The sequence below is a fragment of the Pipistrellus kuhlii genome, unplaced genomic scaffold (genome assembly GCF_014108245.1).
Source record: "Pipistrellus kuhlii isolate mPipKuh1 unplaced genomic scaffold, mPipKuh1.p scaffold_m20_p_1, whole genome shotgun sequence".
Taxonomy (NCBI): Eukaryota; Metazoa; Chordata; class Mammalia; order Chiroptera; family Vespertilionidae; genus Pipistrellus; species Pipistrellus kuhlii.
Genome location: NW_023425404.1, coordinates 26,385,401 through 26,403,642, shown reverse-complemented (window position 1 = coordinate 26,403,642; position 18,242 = coordinate 26,385,401). Strand labels below are relative to the sequence as shown.

Below are 18,242 nucleotides of genomic sequence, written 5' to 3'. Positions count from 1 at the left end.
GTTGAAAGGGAAGTGCTAGAGAGTAAACTAAATTTTACAATGAGCATATGGATGGCTAGAATTGCTGAGGGTTTTTTTTTCCATATTTGCTAACTGGCTATATATAAAATGGTGATTCTCTTTTATAAATTTCACACCACCCTGAAGGCTGCTAATTTTTGCATGCATATGATTTTCACATGAATGGATGAAAATACTAACATACTCTCCCCCCTGGATTGTCTAATTGCCCTGGCCCCACTTTGAGAGCAGCCAGCGAAGGGGGATGGGGGGGGGGGAGACCCTTGCATCCTCCCTTTCAGTGGCCCTGGAAGCCCCATTGGCCTCACGATCTGACACAGAAGTCCCACTGGTGCTGGGACCTGTGTCAGGAAGAACCCTCTCTGCTCCCCAGTGCTCTCCGCATTGGCCCGCTCTGTCAGGTTTCTCTCTGCGAAGTTTAAGTATCGGAAACAGCATCTGCCTCTGAGCGAGCTGGTCATGGGGAACCCAGACTGCAAAGGATACGTAAATGTACAGCCAACCAAGGAAAACAAATACTTTGGGTTAGCCCTTGGTTTCAACTTCCTATCCCACCAAACCACCAACGCATTTGTAATCCCCGGCCCAGCCCCTGAGCGCCCCCTGGTGGAGATGTGGAGGAGCAAGGACATGGCCTTACGTTTGGGACACCGGCAAGGATCCTTGACAGGGAGAAGAGCAAAGGCCCCAAGAAGAGAACAGCTTCCCAGGGTCACGTGGAGGCAGAGCAGAGACTTCCCAGGCACAGAACACACACACACACACACACACACACACACACACACACACACTGGCTGATTTTTTTCCTGCTTCCCTGCTCTAGGACTTCAGGTCTTAGCTGTCAGAGTTGCTGTGTCTTGCCCCGTTTCTGATCCCTCCACAGTAGGCATGTCCAAGGTGTGCAGGAAGTCATTCCGGGAGATTCAAAGAACTATGAATGCACCATCGCAGTCTGCAAGGCACTTCCAAGCTGGTCAAGGACATTCAGGAGCTCCGCAGGATAAGGGCCAGGGAGAGGCTGGCCACGGGGGCCCCAGGAGGAGAGAGGAGGAAGGCCCCATGGTCTGGAGCCTGGGAAGACAGGGAGGGTCCGCAGAGCAGACAGCTCAGCCCAAGGCTGTGTTGGCAGGGAGAGCTGGGCTCTGGGACCAGATCCATGTGGGTTCCTGGCCCAGCTCCGTGTCAGCAGCTAACCGTGACGGGTCACTCAGCCTCGCTGAGGCCCACCTGGGAACCTGGTGCCCGGCGTGGGCTCAGGTGCAGAAGAGGTGCTTTCCATGCGGTGGTTCCCATCCCTGCTGCTCAGGAGGAAGCAGACATGCGCCGGGCCTGGTGTAGGCACGGGGAGCAGAGCCACGTCTTGTTCCAATGACTCGAACTTTCAACTGGGGGAAGCAGCAGTTACATGCGTGGGTCAGGTGCTGTGACATCTGTGCAGTGAAGGAAAGCTGAAGATAGGGATGGGGCCGGAAGTCCTGTTCACACACAGTGAACAGAAGGTCCTTTCTGAGGCGACAGTAGAGCAGGAGACCACAGGGCGGGGAGAGGGAGAGCCGTGGAGACATCCAGGCCCAACAATCTGGGCAGAGGGGACGGCAGTGCAATGGCCCTGGGGCAGAGGAGGGCCTGGGGGGAGACTGGAGGAGGGGAGTGTGGACCAGGGCAGGAGCTAACAAGGAGCCAGACAGTGTGGGGCCTGCCGGGCACAGCAGGGGTTGGGTTGCCTTTGACGGGAAGGCGCTAGCTGGTTCTGAGCAGAGGACTGACAGACTGTGACTCGGAGCGGCTATTCTTAGTCACCGGTTTGCTTGCAGCCGCCCACATTCACAGTGGACTCTGTGGGTGTGACGTGCCCTCCGTGCTGGCCCTGACAGTGCCCCCAGGCCCTCCCAGGGAGGCCCCGCAGACCCTCCCCCTGGCAGGTGGAGCCAGGGCCGCTGTGCATGCCTTCTCCTTGCTCTTAGAACCCCCGTCACCCACATAACCCTCTGCCCCCTGCAGAATTCCAGCTTCCCGTGACTGAACCTGACATCAACAACAGGCTGGAGTCCTTGTGCCTCAGTATGACCGAGCACGCCCTGGGAGGTGAGTGTCCCCCTGGTGTTTCTCATGCTCCGGGGAGCCTCTGCCCATGTGCTGTCTGCCCTTTGGGGGGATGGGAAGAGCACAAGAAGAGGGAGGCAGGGGACCGGAGAGAGGGGCCTCAGGGGCTACTGGACTGTCAGCAAGCCACCCCACACCCAGTGCCCACGTGCCCGCTCGACCTCGTTTCTGGGGAAGGGAGTCAGGAGGACCTGGAGCTGAGCCCGGCTCCCTTCCCCGGAGGCTCACCCCCCGAGTGCGCACGGGAGTCCCACCACAGGTGTCAGCCCAGCCCGACGCCGGGAGCACGTGGCCTCAAGTGGGAAGATGCCCACAACACGGCCTTCTTTCCTGCTCCAGCCTGGTCCAAGCACATCCCAACTTGCTCTAAAACAGGACTTCTGAGACAGAAATCCCTGCTTGTTTTCATATCCAAATGGCTTCCACAGTGCCTGGCGCCCCAGCAGGCCGAGGGGTCCTTGGCAGGGTGATGGGGCCCGTCTTGTTGGATGTGCCCGTGGGGTGCAGGGGGGTGGCTGCGAAGAGGTCCCAGAAGCAGCAGGTCCTCCCATGGTGTGTTTGAAACCCTGCGTTGTCACAGCAGCCCGGGAGGACTCCGTGCCCTCCTGGTACTAACCGGTGCCTGTGTCCGGCTGGGACGCGCCGCCAGCCCTGGGACGTTTGGCAGGAGGAGGAGAGCCGTCCGCTCCTCCCTGCCAGCGTCCGGGACGGGTGGCTCTGAGTCACGGAGACCCGGGGAGGCCTCCTGTGACCCTTCCCGATGGCCTCAGTCTGGACGCACTCACCCACCCCAGAGACGGGCCAGTGGCACACCCAGGGCCCAACATGCGTGTGTCTGGCAGTGGAGTCGGGTGGGCGGAATGGGGGAAAGCTCCATCGGCTATTCCAGAGAGCGTTGTCCTTCTGCCCAGGGAGTTTTAAAGTTTAGTCTCCGCACACCCAGCCTTACCCTGAAACCGAATGAGGCAGCTTAGAACGCTCTGCCGGAGCAGCGTGGGAGGGGGTGTGTGAGGCTGTCCACAGCCGGCGACAGTGCCCGCTCTGTGCCAGGGGACCCAGTGCCTGTCAGGGCCCAGCTCCTCCTGCGACCGCCCGGGTGCCGGGAGCTCCGTGTGCACGCACTGCTCTCCCTCGGCCATTCGGATCCTGGAAGCTGCACAGCATCCTCAGTCCATCCTGGTTCCTCCAGGCTGAGGCCCCTCTTCTCCAGCTCGCCGAGGACACGGGGTCGGCCCACACCAGTAGCCTCTGATGAGTAAAGAGAAACAACCCCAAGTTCGATGAACAAAATGTAGTATAACCATACGGTTCGGCCTTAAAGAGAATGAAGTGCTGACACAGGCTGTGACCCGGGGGGAGTGGGAGGGGACAGACGTATGCTAAGTGAAAGGAGCCACACAGAACAGGATTCCCCTTGTGAAGTGATGGCGTGACCAGTGTCCAGAGCAGGCACATGTCTATGGGGACAGGAAGGACAGACTGTGGTGGTCAGGGGCTGCAGAGAGGGGAGTGGGCGCAGAGTTCTTCTTGGGGACGACAAGAAGATGCTGCAGTTAGATGGTGGTGATGTCGCACCGCTTGTGAATATACTAAACACTGCTGAACTGTGCCCTTGAACAGGATGAAATTTGTGGTATGCGAATCCTATCTCCATTTTTCTCAGAAAGGGAACCCCCATAGACCTCAACTCATCAGCCCACCCTCCGCCCACTGCGCGGCCCCAGAAACCCTCCCCTACCTGCCAGTGGCTGGGATGGTGGGAGAGAGGAGCTCTCCCTGTCTCTGAGTCAGCAAGGAGACTGGCCTTTCCCCCAGGGCTGGATAGTTCTCGATAATTGGCGAATTGGAAGCTCTTTCCAAACTGGTAGGGACCAACACCATCATCATTAGTAACCAGAATGCCAAATGCTCTTTCTTAAAGGGAGGCTTTTATTCAGAAGGCTTCGTTTTTCAGCCCTTTCTTCTGTGGGTTTTTTACAGAAAACCTCTCTGAACGGATGTGTGTTTGCTAATGTTGTCACCTGATCACTCTCCTAAGGTTTTTCGTTGCTGTGTTCTCCTCTGCAGTCCCCTGGCGGGAGGCCTCATACGCGATTCCTCTAACCCCCCTCCCCCAAGCAGAGAGTGCAGATTAGTTCCAGGGGCCCCGCTGGGCACAGTGGCCGCACGCCCTCTTGCTAAGGCCCTGCCCGCTCTGCCGGCCCAGCCCTTCCAGGTGCCAGGGAAGGGGGCCTTGCTGGGGACAGAACGGCGATGAATTCAGTCCTTTTACAGGAAGACAAACAACAACCAGGGAGAGGAAAGCAGACCAGGAGCTTCCTCTGCTCGCGCCTCGGGAGAGGCGAGGTGCTCAGGTTGCTGGGGCACCGTGTCCCAGGACGGCCATTCTGTGCACTGGTCCAGAGTCCGGGCCTTGGGAGCCCATCCTTCTGTGCTGGTTATCTTTCTGACTGTGGAGGGGTTCTGTGGGCAACCGATACAAAATTGAGGTTTTTCCCAGCTGAATGGAGGCTGCAGGGACGTGTACCGTAGAGAGGAATGCGCAGTTCCCTTCGATGTGCCGGGGTTCGCGCATCCCACGACCCCTGCCCCTCCTCTTACCGTTTCTCCTTGCTCCGTCCTGAGTCTCACAGCCCCACAACCAGCTGGCAGGGAGATGTGCATAAGCTAGGAAATGGCTCCACTTTCTCAACTGTCCTGTCCTGTCTCTTATTCGAAATATTCGGTCCTTAACTATAAACGCTGTGATGGTTGCATGTCACTAGCACCCCCTGGCGTTGTGCGAGGCACAGTGCGCACAGCGGTAGACGGTGAGTCTGGACTTGTCTGTGGGTCCTTCCCCTGCAGATGGAAAGCGTCTCCTTTGGGTAGATGAGGTCTATGGTTGTGATTCCTGAAAATGTGACTGGGGGTGGGGAGAGTGGGGAGGGGAGGGTAAGTTGGAATTTCCAGTTTCCAGCTCCCTATTCCCACAGCCTTGAAGGGTGGGCAAAAATGAGGGGGCCAGGGGGCCCTGGCAAGGGGGTGCCCTGTGGATGAGGGAGTGACCTCTGCACTCCCACCCCACGCACACACCCATGTGCTCACACGCCCCTCCCATTCTCCCATCATCAGTTCCCACTGCAGAGCCACCAAGGGAGGTGCGAGTAGATACCCACGGCGGGGAGAGGGTATGGGGGTAAGTGCACATCCGAGGGCCTCTGGGATTGGTGATTTGATGCCACAGAGGACCGTAGGGGGCATCTGCTTCCCTCGTTTAAAAACACTCCACATTTTGTATAGAACTTTACACACACACACACACACACACACACACACGTCCAAGTAAAAGAGGAAATCTGCATAAGATGGGTAAATTGTGTCAATCTCTTGGTGGTGATTATATACTAAAGCTTTGCAAAATAATATCATTGGGGAAACCTGGTACTTTTCTTACAACTGTATGTGAACGGACAGTGATCACAATCAAAATCTCAATTAAGAAATCTTTCTCCTCCACGTCCCTGCTGGTGAGACGCCACGTAGGTCCTCCAACCATCCCTGAGTCCTGCCCAGGGAATCTAGGTGCTCCCTCTGGGAGGCCAGGTTCAGGATATCTAGGCTGAGACTGGGACAAGTCTGCTGCCGTTTGGATATGAGCAAAGCCAGCCAGGCTCCCTGCACCCTCCCCCCCCACCCCCGTGGCCTTCAGGTCGTGGTTGCTGAGCACAGCCATTGCCACCCCTATGATGGCTGGCCCTTGCCCCTTTCTCTGCTCGCTGATAAGCCCTTGGGACTTTAGGTCTCGGCTGCCCACTCAGTATGGTTACAGGCAAAATAGCTACTGGCTCAGTGGTAGAGCGTCAGTCTGCAGACTGAAGGGTCCAAGGTTCGATTCCAGTCAAGGGCATGTACATTGATTGCACGCACATCACCCGTAGGGGGTGTGCAAGAGGCAGCTGGTCAATGTTTTCTCTCTCATCGATGTTTCTAGCTTTCTATCCCTCTCCCTTCCTCTCTGTAAAAAATCAATAAAATATATATATATTTTTTTAAATAGCTACTTCCCGAATGGCGGGTGGGTGGATGTGGAATGACTGAGTGACCGAATGAATGAATGAATGCAGCCCTTCCCTGTCCTCAGAGACTGGGAGGCCCGGCCTGCATGGCGTGGGAGCAGGGGGCTGATGGGAACTGCCCCGCTCACGGTGCCCGCTGTGTGCTCTCTCTCCAGACGGGGTGGACCGGACCTCCACAATCTAAAGCTGAAGATGAGGGAGACCGCGCTGGCCGTGAAATCGACTGCTGCGGGTCCAGTGTCAGCCATCGTCGGGCTGCACGGAATCCTCCAGGATGCTTTGCAGCCTTACCCTGGTCCCTCTCCCACTTTGATTTTGTGAGAGCGTAGGTCATCCTTGTAAACATATCAGTAGACCTGGGATTGGTTATTGTCATTTGTTTGTGTCCTGGGGTGGCTTGGTGGGGGGGAGGGGAGGGGGGTGAATCTAGGGAAACATGGGACTGGGGGGTGGGGGGAGGTGGAGGGAATGCAAGTGGCTTCCTGGATGCAAAGGGAGGGGGGAGAGAGAACAGAATGGCCTTGAAAGAGAGAAGAGAGACCCAGGAGGGCGGCTGGAGCCCAGCCCTGAGAGCCGCCCTGGGGGCTCTGGGAGGAAGTCACAGCTGCGTGTGAACAAAGCAAGATGGGACTGGCTCTCCTGCCCGCCCCCCTATTGGACTTTCCTGAAGCCCCTGCTTGGGATCGAGCCCCCAGAGAGGGCCACATGGCAACGGGGGCAAGAAGGGGGAGATTCCCTCCAGCAGAATTTCAGAGAAACTTTGATTTGTGTATTGTTTACATAACAGTTCTAAAGGGTACACGGCGTGGAAGGCGCTTGGGCGGGCTTCTCTTCATACTATGGTTTCTGTAAAGGATCTGCTCTATGGATTCATTTCCCCTCTATTTTTATACTATCAGCAGGGCGGTCTTTTCCGATGGCTGGCGGGCTCTGCTCGGTGGGTGGGGGAGCGTGCAGGTGGGGTTGGAGGATGAGATGTGCTGACAGGGCCCAGCACCTGCTGGGGCGTGAGAAGGCTCAGGGAGGAGGCATTTGCTGGCTGCCCAGGGGTTCCGAAAGGTCCCAGCGGCCCTTTCTCTGCTGGACTTGCTCCTCACCCGAGACCTCTCCCCTCCCGACGGGCTCTCGCCCCATTCCTGGCTGCACACACAGGTGGGACGAGTGCCCGTGGGGAGAAAAGGCAAGGATGGACATTGGTTTCCTTGAAAGAGGCCTTACTACCCAGACAATGAGCTCAAAACGCTGCCTGCGGTGGGTCCTCCCAGGACCCTGTACCTGGGGCTGCACCCTCAGTGGGTTCTCTGCTGAGAGGGAGGAGGAGGCACGGCCAGCAACCGCGTAGAAATGGTAGAAATGGTGGGTCGGCAAGTAGCAGAGGGCTAGGAGGCAGGTGTATGGCGCAGCCGCCCCACCGTCCTGGTGAGCAGTGGGGGGCGTGGGAAAGGGAACTGCATGATGGAGCCGGCGCTTCCGTCCGCAGGTGGTTCATGAGGGATTAGCTGTGTTGGGGGCTGATTTCCCCTCCAACCTGACGTGGGGGAGAAAGCCACTCTACCTGGTGAGGAGTGATGAGAGATGAACAAACCACGCTGCCACGGAGTAATTACTCCACGTCTTAGGGGCAAGGAAGACTCCGTTTCGGAGTCCGATGCAGGGAGGGTGTGAGAGGGGATGGACTAGGACTGTGCTGGGCCCTGGGACGCTGGGCCGTGGGAGTGATGGGGCGAACGCTCAGCCGGAGGCGAGACCGGGGAGAGGGCATGAGGTCGGTTTAGTCAGTGGGTGAATCTGGTGCCTTTCTTTCTTTTTTTTTTTAAGTGAAGTTGGTCAGAATTGAAAAGATGAGACCATGAAGAAAATTGCTACACTTGCTCATGGTTATTGAAAAGAGTTAATGAAATACATACCGATTTAAAAGGCCTTAATGAAATCCAAACAACTTTCTTTCACCCTCAAGATTAAAAAATGTGAACCCCACTCGGCCTTGAGTGGCCTTGGAGGTTGGGATAAGGTTTTTCAAGTCCCTTTTAGGTCTAAAAGGGTGAGGGTATGTTAACTGTAGAGAGCCTTTAGCAAGCCAGCGAAAGCTTGAACCTATGAAATCATGCAGAGAGAGAGAGAGAGAGAGAGAGAGAGAGCGAGAGCGCACGCGAGCGAGCACACTGTCCTTGGATGGCACACTCTAAAGACAAAAATCCATGTGCAGAAAGAGGTGGCATTTTTTAGTTGATTTTTTTTTTGAACCAAGTGCCATTAACATTCATCCTCCACATCCCTTTTCTAAATAAGCCTAGTGTTACTTGAGGAATGTGTTGGGATGGACGATCACAGGGAAGGCAGGAAAAATAGGCTAAACAAGTCGAAGGCCAAAGGTAGGACGAGAGGGTTTGCGGAAGTGGTGTTCGGATGCTAAGAACATTCGAGAGGAGGAAAGCGGTGAGACCGCACATCTCGTGGAGAAATCAGAAAGCACCCGAGTCTGTGCAAAACACATCCGTAGAGACAGCGGTGGTTCAGAAACCAGATTGTGAATACAATCACATTAGCATGACTCCTTTAAAAGGAAGACCTTAAGAGTATTTGCAAATCTGAATTTCTATTTATTCCTTCACTGAATATAGAAACAGTGGTTATCTGATTATTAGAGATATTATTTTGGATATGTTACTTATTAACTTGCTATGGCTGGTAACCATGATAAAGTCTGTTATTAATAACAACATATTCTTTTTTTTTTTTAAAGAAAAAAGAAAAAGAAAAGCTTATTTTTATTGACTGTGTGTATAGATTTACCTACTTAGTTGTGTTTTGCTCCTGGTGGTTTCATTTTTTTTTTTTTTAAGTTGAGTGTTCTGATCAGTTTTAGCCTTGCCCCACCTCGTTCTGAGTCCTGTGTTGGCTGCAGGTGTACAGCTCAATGTAAAAACCCTAAAGCAAAAGAATTTTATTTATCAAAGAATCAAACAGTTGCATGCGTGAGGCTGGGAAGCCGTATATTTAGTACTAACGCGGCAGTGCCTTTTTTTGTATCTACCCATCGACCCCCAAATGCGACTGTTTTATATTAAAAGGAAACATTAATGATCTCCACGTAAAGTCTCTTTCCCATGTTTCCCCCCAACTTGTTCTGATTTATGCAGTGTGTGTGTGTGTGTGTGTGTGTGTGTGTGTGTGTGTTTGGCATCTCTACCCTGTCCCAGGGACAGTGGCATTCTACAGTGTTGTTCCCCTGTCTGATGTTTTACTGGTGCTTCTCATTCATTAGTGGTTTCTTAACGGAAACAGTAGGAAGACACACATGATACTGTGTACAAGGAACGAAACATTGCTGCTGATAACATTTGTGCTTTTTGAGTTTCACTTGCTTAACCGAGGGCCAGCAAGCCAGACCTGGCTGGGTCTGCCTGGAGGAGACAGCTGCCTGCCCCGCACTCTCGCGCCCTGGGTATCGATGGTCCCTGTGGGGTTCTCGGGATGGGAGTGAGAGCCGGGCCCCTGTCTCCCGTTCCTCTGAACGTCTGAAGAGACACTGAGGGAAACGCTGTTTTCTTTTGAGGTGTCGTTGGTTGCCTTTGACGGGACGGGCGGCTTTTCCGGGTCTTCTGTTCTCCTGCACCTCTTGTTGCTAGTGCCCGGGCGGGGTTTGTAGACGGGCACGCCCGGCTAGCGTGGGGGTCTCATGAGAGCCTGGGGTCTCACGCAGAGCCGGCATGCGGCTGGAAGGGCAGCGAGGGGAGGGAAGCGGCCGGGGCTCGCTGGCCCCCTGTGGAGATGCCCGCGGCAGGCCCTCCGCCCGGGTGCCAAGGAGCAGCTGGCCCAGGCTCGGGTGTGCCCACTACAAGAAGGACCTGCAGAGGGGCATTTGCACATGGGGCTGTGATAACACTAGTGTGGTTTTTTTTTTTTTTTTACACGTCATCTGAGATGTTTGCAAAGTGAGTTTTATTATTTTTGTGGGTTTTTTTGTAATTCCTTTATCTTTACTTAAAGGTGAATGTGTATTCCTCTGGGAGGAATAGGAAGAAAACAGGAATGTTAATAGTGTCCAACAGAAGACTTCCTCCCTTATTAATATATAACCCTCATGTATTTATGCCTATTGTAAGCTGACTTTTCAAAAAGCTTTCTTCTGTTGCATGCCCCATGCAGGCATCTCTGTTGTACATGCATGCCTCTCGTCCTGTTTTCCTGTATAAAGTTAGTGAACAAAGAACTATTTTTGCCTAGTTCATTGTTGCCAAGCAATGCATATTTTTAAAATTTTGTCATATATGGAAATAGCATGTTTGTTACATGTAAAAGCTTTACTGATAACACAGATATACTAATGTTTGGAGATGCTGTTCTTTGCAAGTGTACAGTTTTCAAATGTTGTTACCAGTGAGACACTCTCGTGGTTTAAACTTGCTACAATGTATTTATTACTCATTTCCTCCCATGTAACAGAATCATGGCTATATTTCATATCAATGTTATATTGAAAGTGAAGGGAAATGATTAATACAAGGTTTTGTAACACTGGTGTGTGTGTGTGTCGTTTTTTTGTTTTTGTTTCCTTTCTGTCAATATGATTGATTAGAAAACAAGAAGTGATTTTCTTTTCTTTTTTTTTTAATATATTTTATTGATTTTTTACAGAGAGGAAGGGAGAGAGATAGAGAGCTAGAAATGTCGATGAGAGAGAAACATCGACCAGCTGCCTCTTGCACACCCCCCACGGGGGATGTGTCCGCAACCAGCGTACATGCCCTTGACCGGAATCGAACCTGGGACCTTTCGCTGAGCCAAACCGGTTTCGGCACAAGAAGTGATTTTCTTAGAAATAAGCCAGCAAGGAAGACTGAGCATGACATCCCTGTAAACTGTTCCCACCTGACCATTCTATGCAAACCACGTCTTCATCTGCGAACTGCTCTTTTTTTTTTTTTTAAGCAGTTTTATGCAGTTTGATCTGTGCCCAAAGTAGCCAATAAACGCATCGCCTGACTAAGGGGCATGTCTCCAAATAGAAACTCTGACGTTGTAGATCAGCAGTCGCCAGCGGGTGGTCCGTGGGCCACGGGCGGTCTGTGAGGACCGCTGCTGGGGATGATATCGTGTATAGCGTGCTCTCCACCCTCCGTGCCTTTGCAATCGGATTTTGTTCTTTATCCACTGCTTAAAGAAACAGCAGCCTCCTGGGAGCCCTGGGGTTTGAACTACAGTACACATAGTGCAAGTCTCATTTTAATACTTCTAATCCCACTCTGACATATAAAATTCATTAATATAAATTCCAAACAATGTTGGCTAAGCATTTGGCTAAAGAGACTACTAACCTGGGTTGGAATGTTGGCTCCAGCATTCTCTGGCTGTGTGATGTTAGGCTAGGTACTTAACCTCTCTGGGCCTTGAGTTTGGTTTGGGGCCTGTTTTTTACTCAAGGTTTATATTAATATAAGTAAGTCTCTAATCCAAATAGTAGTAGTAGTAGTAATAATAATAATAATAATGTTAAAGACAAAAGAAAACAGAGGCTTTAGAAGTTCTTGCCACCAAAATCGAGAAGGCCAGGATTTCTCTGAGGCAACCACAGGGACAATGCCCGTGGGGCGACTCCCTGCTCATCAGCTCTAGCTACTCAGGAGACACATGAAATCCAAAATGCTCCCTAGAAACACACAGAAATGCCTGAGACATTAAATGAAATTCTTCCTAGAGTTACAGTCGTACAACCCAAATGAGCTCTATAAGCTCAGTGTGTGACTTAGAGAAGTAGGTCGGCAAACTCATTATCAACAGAGCCAAATATCAACAGTGCAACGATTGACATTTCTTTTGAGAGCCAAATATTTTAAACGTAAACTTCTTCTAACGCCACTTCTTCAACACGGACTCGCCCAGGCCGTGGTATTTTATGGAAGAGCCACACTCAAGGGGCCAAAGAGCCCCACGTGGCTCTCGGGCCGCAGTTTGCAGACCACGAACATAGAGTATTTAAAGGAAGGAGGGAGAAGAGTGTGCAAGAGCAAAGTCCGGCCTCACTGTGGACTCGAGCAGATGAAGGTAAACGAGAGAGTGGAGAGTGGAGGAGAGAGAACATAAAGGGCTCGGCGTGGTGCCTGGAGCCAGGCAGGTTAGCAGTTTTGATCCACAAAGCGGCAGCTCTTTCCCAGGGAACTTTGCAACAGGATATTCCATGCTGGGGAAGAGCCTGCTCCCTTTGGTGACGGTTTTAGGAATCCCCCTAACAGTCCTTGCCTCCTCCAAAGAGATGGAGTTCCATTGTCAGACAGGGATGACGGACGCCTGCATCGCATGCTGGCCCGGGAGAGGCTGCGGGGGCTCTGAGCCAGGAGTCCAGGGCGGGTGCTCCCCGTCCACCCGCTCCACCCAGTGAGAGCGCGGAGAGTGGAAACTCAGAGAGCACCTTGGCTTGGTGCATTCCACATCTCCCGGTGGCCTGGGCTCCCACTTAGCCCAAGACTCACTGCCCAGGGTTTGAGGGGTGGGTTTGGGGGCAGTGAAATCTCCCCCGTGGCCAGAACCTGGTCCTCCAGGAAGCGGTGGAGCAGCCGGGGTGGGGCTGGCCCACCCGGAGGCACAGCGCGGCCCAGACTCCGTTCCTTTCCCCTCCCCGGGGCTGTGCTGGCACGTCACACTCCAGCACCCGCCTCCCGGGTACCGTCCCCTGGCTTCTGCAGGCACTTCCGCTTTCTGTCCTCCATCCACCCATCTCCGTCCTTGAGACCCACCGCCTCTGGGCCCCGAGCCGCTGGGTCCTCCACAGGAGGTGGGATGCCCAGCTCACTCTGCTTCTCACACCCTCTGGGAGCCCGCCTGCGGAGGTGACTGTTTATTTCAAGTTTCCGTAAAATACAATAAAAGTAAAAGGAAAAATTATAAGACCCCAATACTGTACTAGATTCAACGGGGAAAAGTACTCTGTTAAGTTGCTATCAAATTCTAACTCCCTGAGCCGGGAGGTCAGTCCACACCATCAGTCGCCTGGGAGACTGCCTCCGGAGGAGATGGTGAAAACCCTGACGCTAACCGTGGTACATTTGCGCCCTGGAATACTAGGCAGCAGTAAGACAGAAGGTCCCGTAGCCTCTGAGTCAGCCTGGACGGGCCTGCAAAGCATTATGCTAAGTGAAATAAGCCAGTCAGAGAAAGACAAGCATCACATGATCTCACTCCTGTGTGGCATCTAATGAACAGAATAGATCCAGGGAATAGAAGGATGAACAGACCGATGAATTTCGAAGGGAAGGTGGTGGGAAGGTCGGGGAGATGAACTAGGGCACTTATATGCATATATGCATGGCCCATGGACACAGACAAGGGTGCAGCAGAGTGGTGGGTGCAGGGAGGAGGGGTCAGTGGGGGGAAAAACAAAGTGGACACCAGTAATGCTTTCAACAATAAAGATAAATTTTAAAATAAAAAGATAAAAACGAAAACCCTGATGCCTACATTCCCCTCCTCCAGGCAGGCAGTGCCTATGCTGCACAGGGAAGTGGCCGTCCGCACTGAGCAGTGCCCACTGGTTGGCCCAACGATGGGAAGTGCTTTGTTCACCTGCCATTTATCTATAGACATAAAAGCCTAAGCCACCGTCCGATCTGTAGCTATGATGTGCAATCACCACCAGGGGGCAGGCATTCCGACCAGTAGCTATAACGCACACTAACCACCAGGGGGCAAACACTCAACACAGGAGCTGCAGAGCAACAGCAACTTTGCGGAGTGCCCTCTCGCCCTCCGGGACCCTTTGGAGAATGTCAGACTGCCAGTCTCACGCTGACCCCCACAGGCCAGTCCAAGGGACCCCACCTGCCGAGCGACCCTGCTCACTCTGCCACCTCAGGTGTGACCGGCCAGGGGGGAGACTGCTGGAGGTTGGCTCCAGGGCGTGTCTGGCCCGTCTTGCCCAGTCCCACCCCTTGGGCCACCTTCTAATTAATTTCCTTTCAATGTGCATGAGTCTGTGCACCGGGCCTCTAGCAAGACCTAAAAAGGAAGGAGTTGGGACAGGGAACATGTTGGAAGGGAAGGAAGAGGAGGGTCCAGAAGGCAGTGGGACGGGCGGGGTTGGGAGGTGAGAGCCCAGACCTAACGTCCACAGCAACCCTGAGCCTGTGGTCTTCCCACTCCTGCCTCTCAGCTCCGGGCCCAGAAGGACAGAGAATAGAGGGTGTCATCTGGGGTGTATCTGTCTACACACTTGGGACACAGGCATGTGAAGTAGGAAATGGGGGTGCCTGGGGAAATGACAGACTGGCAACACTGAAGCCTGCCATCAGGGTTCCTGCTGAGGAGCTCACCGGGAGCCGGCGGTGGCTCATGGTGTCCTCCCGGGGTTGCCCTGGCTCCCGGCTCCCTCCCACCAGCCTTCTCCCCCGCCTCCCCTGCCCCCACCACTCCCGCCCTGCGGCCAGACACTGAGTCCTCTGTGATGTAAACCTGGGAGTTCCGTGTCTGAGAATTTCCTCCACGGAATATTTTTTCACTCTTAAGTGGTTTCTACTTCAATTTTGAGAGCCAACGAAGGAACATTTGGCAACTTTATAAAGCCCAGGCTTTATAACAAGACGGCTTTGTGTTTATGCTTGACTCAGAGAGCGTGTTTTTAAATAGTGTGTTCCACGGCTTTTTGAGGCTATTTTATTTTACTTTTTTAAGTCCAGGCCAGGAGAAACAGCAGCGGCGCTTTGGTGAGGGAGGCCCGGCAGCCCGCTGGCCCTGGAGGCAGCTGAGAGGTCCCCGGTGCAGCCGCCGTGGGACCGCAGGCTGGTGTCCCCGTGTGCACCGGTGTCCCCGGAGATACTCCCAGCGCCCCTGTTGTCAGGTTCTAACAGGCTCCAGGGAAATCGGTCGAGCCTTCAAACTCCCTCCACCCCCACCCTTCCATCCCCCCACCCCCGCCGTCAAACCTGCCCCTGCCCCCACACACCTCCCACCCCCGCCGTCAAACCTGCCCAGTGGGACTCTTGGGCTTCTCCCTGGTCCGTTCCCTGGGAAAAGGCTAAGCTTGCCCTTCCCCTCCGTATACTGACCGAGTCCCTCTGGCGTGGACCGAGAACCCCATCACTCACCCATGGAATCTGTACACGGACAGCAAGTGGCGAGTGAGAGGAATAAAATGCCTACTCCACACATCATTTCTCTCATCTGCCACCAGACACGCCCTCCTGCTTTCTTCATTCCTGGGCCTGGGGTCTGGCTTGCTCTCCTCCAATGCGCCTCACCCGCAGCCCCCGCGGCTACCCCAGTGTGCTTGCTTCTAGCAGGTGCAGATCCATCGCCTCCAGGAGAAGACAAGGGCAGGCCCCAGGCTCGGGGGTCTTCCTCCTCCAACGGGACTTCCGGGGGGCAGGGGCTGGCCAGCCCCACGTCTGAGACAGAGCACGTCTTCCAAGCTCCCCTGGAAACGGAAGGTGAGGTCCAGGCACAGCAAGGTCTCCTCCTGTGTGCACCTGAGACACCTGAGCTGCCCGGGCACCTGAGGGGCAGGGGGACAGAGGGATCCACTCAGGCTCATCCTGAATGACCGAGTCCAGGGGCCAGGTGTCCACAGAGGGCAGGAGAGGAAGGGGACAGCGGGCTCCTCTCGGCAGAGCCAAGCCGCCCGCCTGGACCCTTTGAGGAAGCGAGCAGCACGGAGGACAAGCTGGAGCTTAGTGAGGGCTGGAGGGGGGGGGGGGGGGGGGGGAGGGCCAGGGGCAGTGTCTGGATTTGGGGCGTGAGAACTATCAAGTGTGAGGAACTGGAGTGAGTGGACACAGGGCTGGGGTGGAGGTTGCAGAGAGTGGGCAGGAGTGGGTCAGGGTGGGGACAGATGGAGGAAGCCACAGGGTGATAAAGGATGCATCCTAGGACCACAGCTGCCCGAGGCTTTTGGGTTTGTGACACCCAAGGGCAAAATGTCTCCCTCCTGGCCCAGGGCTCAGTGACCCAGTGCCCCTCCCTGGACATGTTCAGGGTTAGTTTCTGGTGTTCCCATCAAGAGATAGTTTATACCCTTACAAACTCTAATATATTTTCACCCTTTTTCCACACAAAAGAACATATTATAGTATGCACATTGCTATTCTGTGTGTGTGTGTGTGTGTGTGTGCAGCGTACACGTGTGTATGTGTGTGTGTATGTGTGTGTGTGACATCAGTTTTGAAAACTATTCTACATTGTTGCCTCATATTTTTTGGTGGCTACCCAGTGCCCAACTCTGTGGATTAACATGACTTTTTAAAATATATATGTAGCCGAAGCCAGTTTGGCTCAGTGGATAGAGCGTCGGCCTGCGAACTGAAAGGTCCCGGGTTCGATTCCGGTCAAGGGCATGTACCTTGGTTGTGGGCATATCCCCAGAAGGGGGTGTGCAAGAGGCAGCTGATCGATGATGCTTCTCTCATCGATGTTTCTAACTCTCTATTCTTCTCTCTTCCTCTCTGTAAAAAGTCAATAAAATATATTTTAAAAAATTAAAAAAATATATATGTATATTTTATTGATTTTTTTTTAACAGAGAGGAAGGGAGGGAGATAGAGAATTAGAAACATTGATGAGAGAGAAACATCATCAGCTGCCTCCTGCACACCCCCCACTAGGAATGTGCCCACAACCAAGGTACATGCCCTTGACTGGAATCGAACCTGGGACCCTTCAGTTCGTAGGCCGACACTCTATCCACTGAGCCAAACCAGTTAGGGCTTAACATGACTTCTTAACCAGCCCCTTCCTGCTGGGCACTCCGGTGGGCTGCATTCTTTCTATTACAAACGAGGCTCTGATGAAATGAGGATGGTTTCACACGTGTGTGAGGGGGCCACAGCGGTAACGTGGGGTTGCTGGAGTAAAGGGCATTCTATCAGCCAGCGTTCTCCAGAGAAACACCACTAAGCAGACACATGGGTGGGCAAAGTAGGTTTACAGTTGTTTGTATGCATATGCAGGTTATGATTATTACCCAGCTTTATTGACTCAAAACAATGTCACCTATGTACAACCTCATAAGTGCTCAGATTGCCAGTCTTCATTATTTACAAAGTCTTTATTTTGTTGTTAGCCCTTACCCAAGGATATTTTTTCCCCATTAATTTTTAGAGAGAATGGAAGGGAGATGGGGAAGATGGAGAGAGAGACACATCGATTGGTTGCATCCCACACATGCCCCAACCAGGGCCTGGTATTGAGCCTGCAACCAAGATACATGCCCTTGACTAGAATCAAACGGCCCTTCACTCTGATGACCGATACTCCAACCACTGAGCCAAACCAGCTAGGGCTATTTGCACCTTCTTGTACTCTGTGTATCACATACTCGCACTATAAACCTACCTTTGCCCACCCTTGTGCATGGGAGGGAGACGTTTTAAGGGATTACTCTGTTGTGGGGGCTGGCAAGCCGGAATCTGGAGGACAGGCCAGCAGGCTGGGAACTCGGGCAGCAGTTGATGCCTCAGTCTTGAGGCAGAATTTCTCCTCCCATCCTCCCCACCCCCTCCCCACAAACTTCCGGTGTTGATCTCGAGCCCTTCAACCGATTAGATGAGGCCCACCTGCATCATCAAGGATGTTCTTTACTTAATATCAACTGATCGTAAGTATTAACCACATCTACAAAACACCTTCACAGCAGCACCTCAATAAGCATTTGGCTAAATAACTGGGGTCTTCATCTTGCCAAACTGACAAATGCAACTAACCATCACAGGTATTGTTTTGTCATTTTGCCAAATGTTCCCTTTAAAATGTGCTTTAAGCAGACTGTCAAAGTACAGCAGGGATAGTAGGGAGATCTGCGGAGATAAGAGATCAACCGAAGGACTTGTATACATGCATATAAGTACAACCAATGGACATAAAACTCTGGGGAGGGGGGGTATGCATGGGGGGGGCAATGTTAAAATATGTACACAGATAATAATTTAATAAAAAAAAGAAAAGAAAAAAAATAAATAAATAAAGAGATCAATTTTAGTTATATAAAAAAATAAAAATAAAAAATAAAATAAAATAAAATAAAATGTGCTTTAATACTTGGTAGGCCCATTTAGAAATGTTACTCTGTCGTCATTT

The 18,242-nt window shown here is 52.8% G+C and overlaps 1 protein-coding gene across 7 annotated transcripts in view; it reads left to right on the top strand.

Moving 5' to 3' along the window:
* SAMD4A (sterile alpha motif domain containing 4A) overlaps positions 1-6,542 on the top strand; it is a 215,910-nt gene extending 209,368 nt beyond the window's left edge. For all 7 annotated transcript variants that reach the window (XM_036436185.2, XM_036436167.2, XM_036436201.2 and 4 more), the window contains 2 exons: positions 2,023-2,106; positions 6,338-6,542. In XM_036436185.2, coding sequence (XP_036292078.1) covers positions 2,023-2,106; positions 6,338-6,366 — 113 coding nt within the window. In that variant the 3' untranslated portion in view covers positions 6,367-6,542. The remainder of the gene's footprint in view (positions 1-2,022; positions 2,107-6,337) is intronic.
* The last annotated feature ends 11,700 nt before the right edge of the window (positions 6,543-18,242 follow it).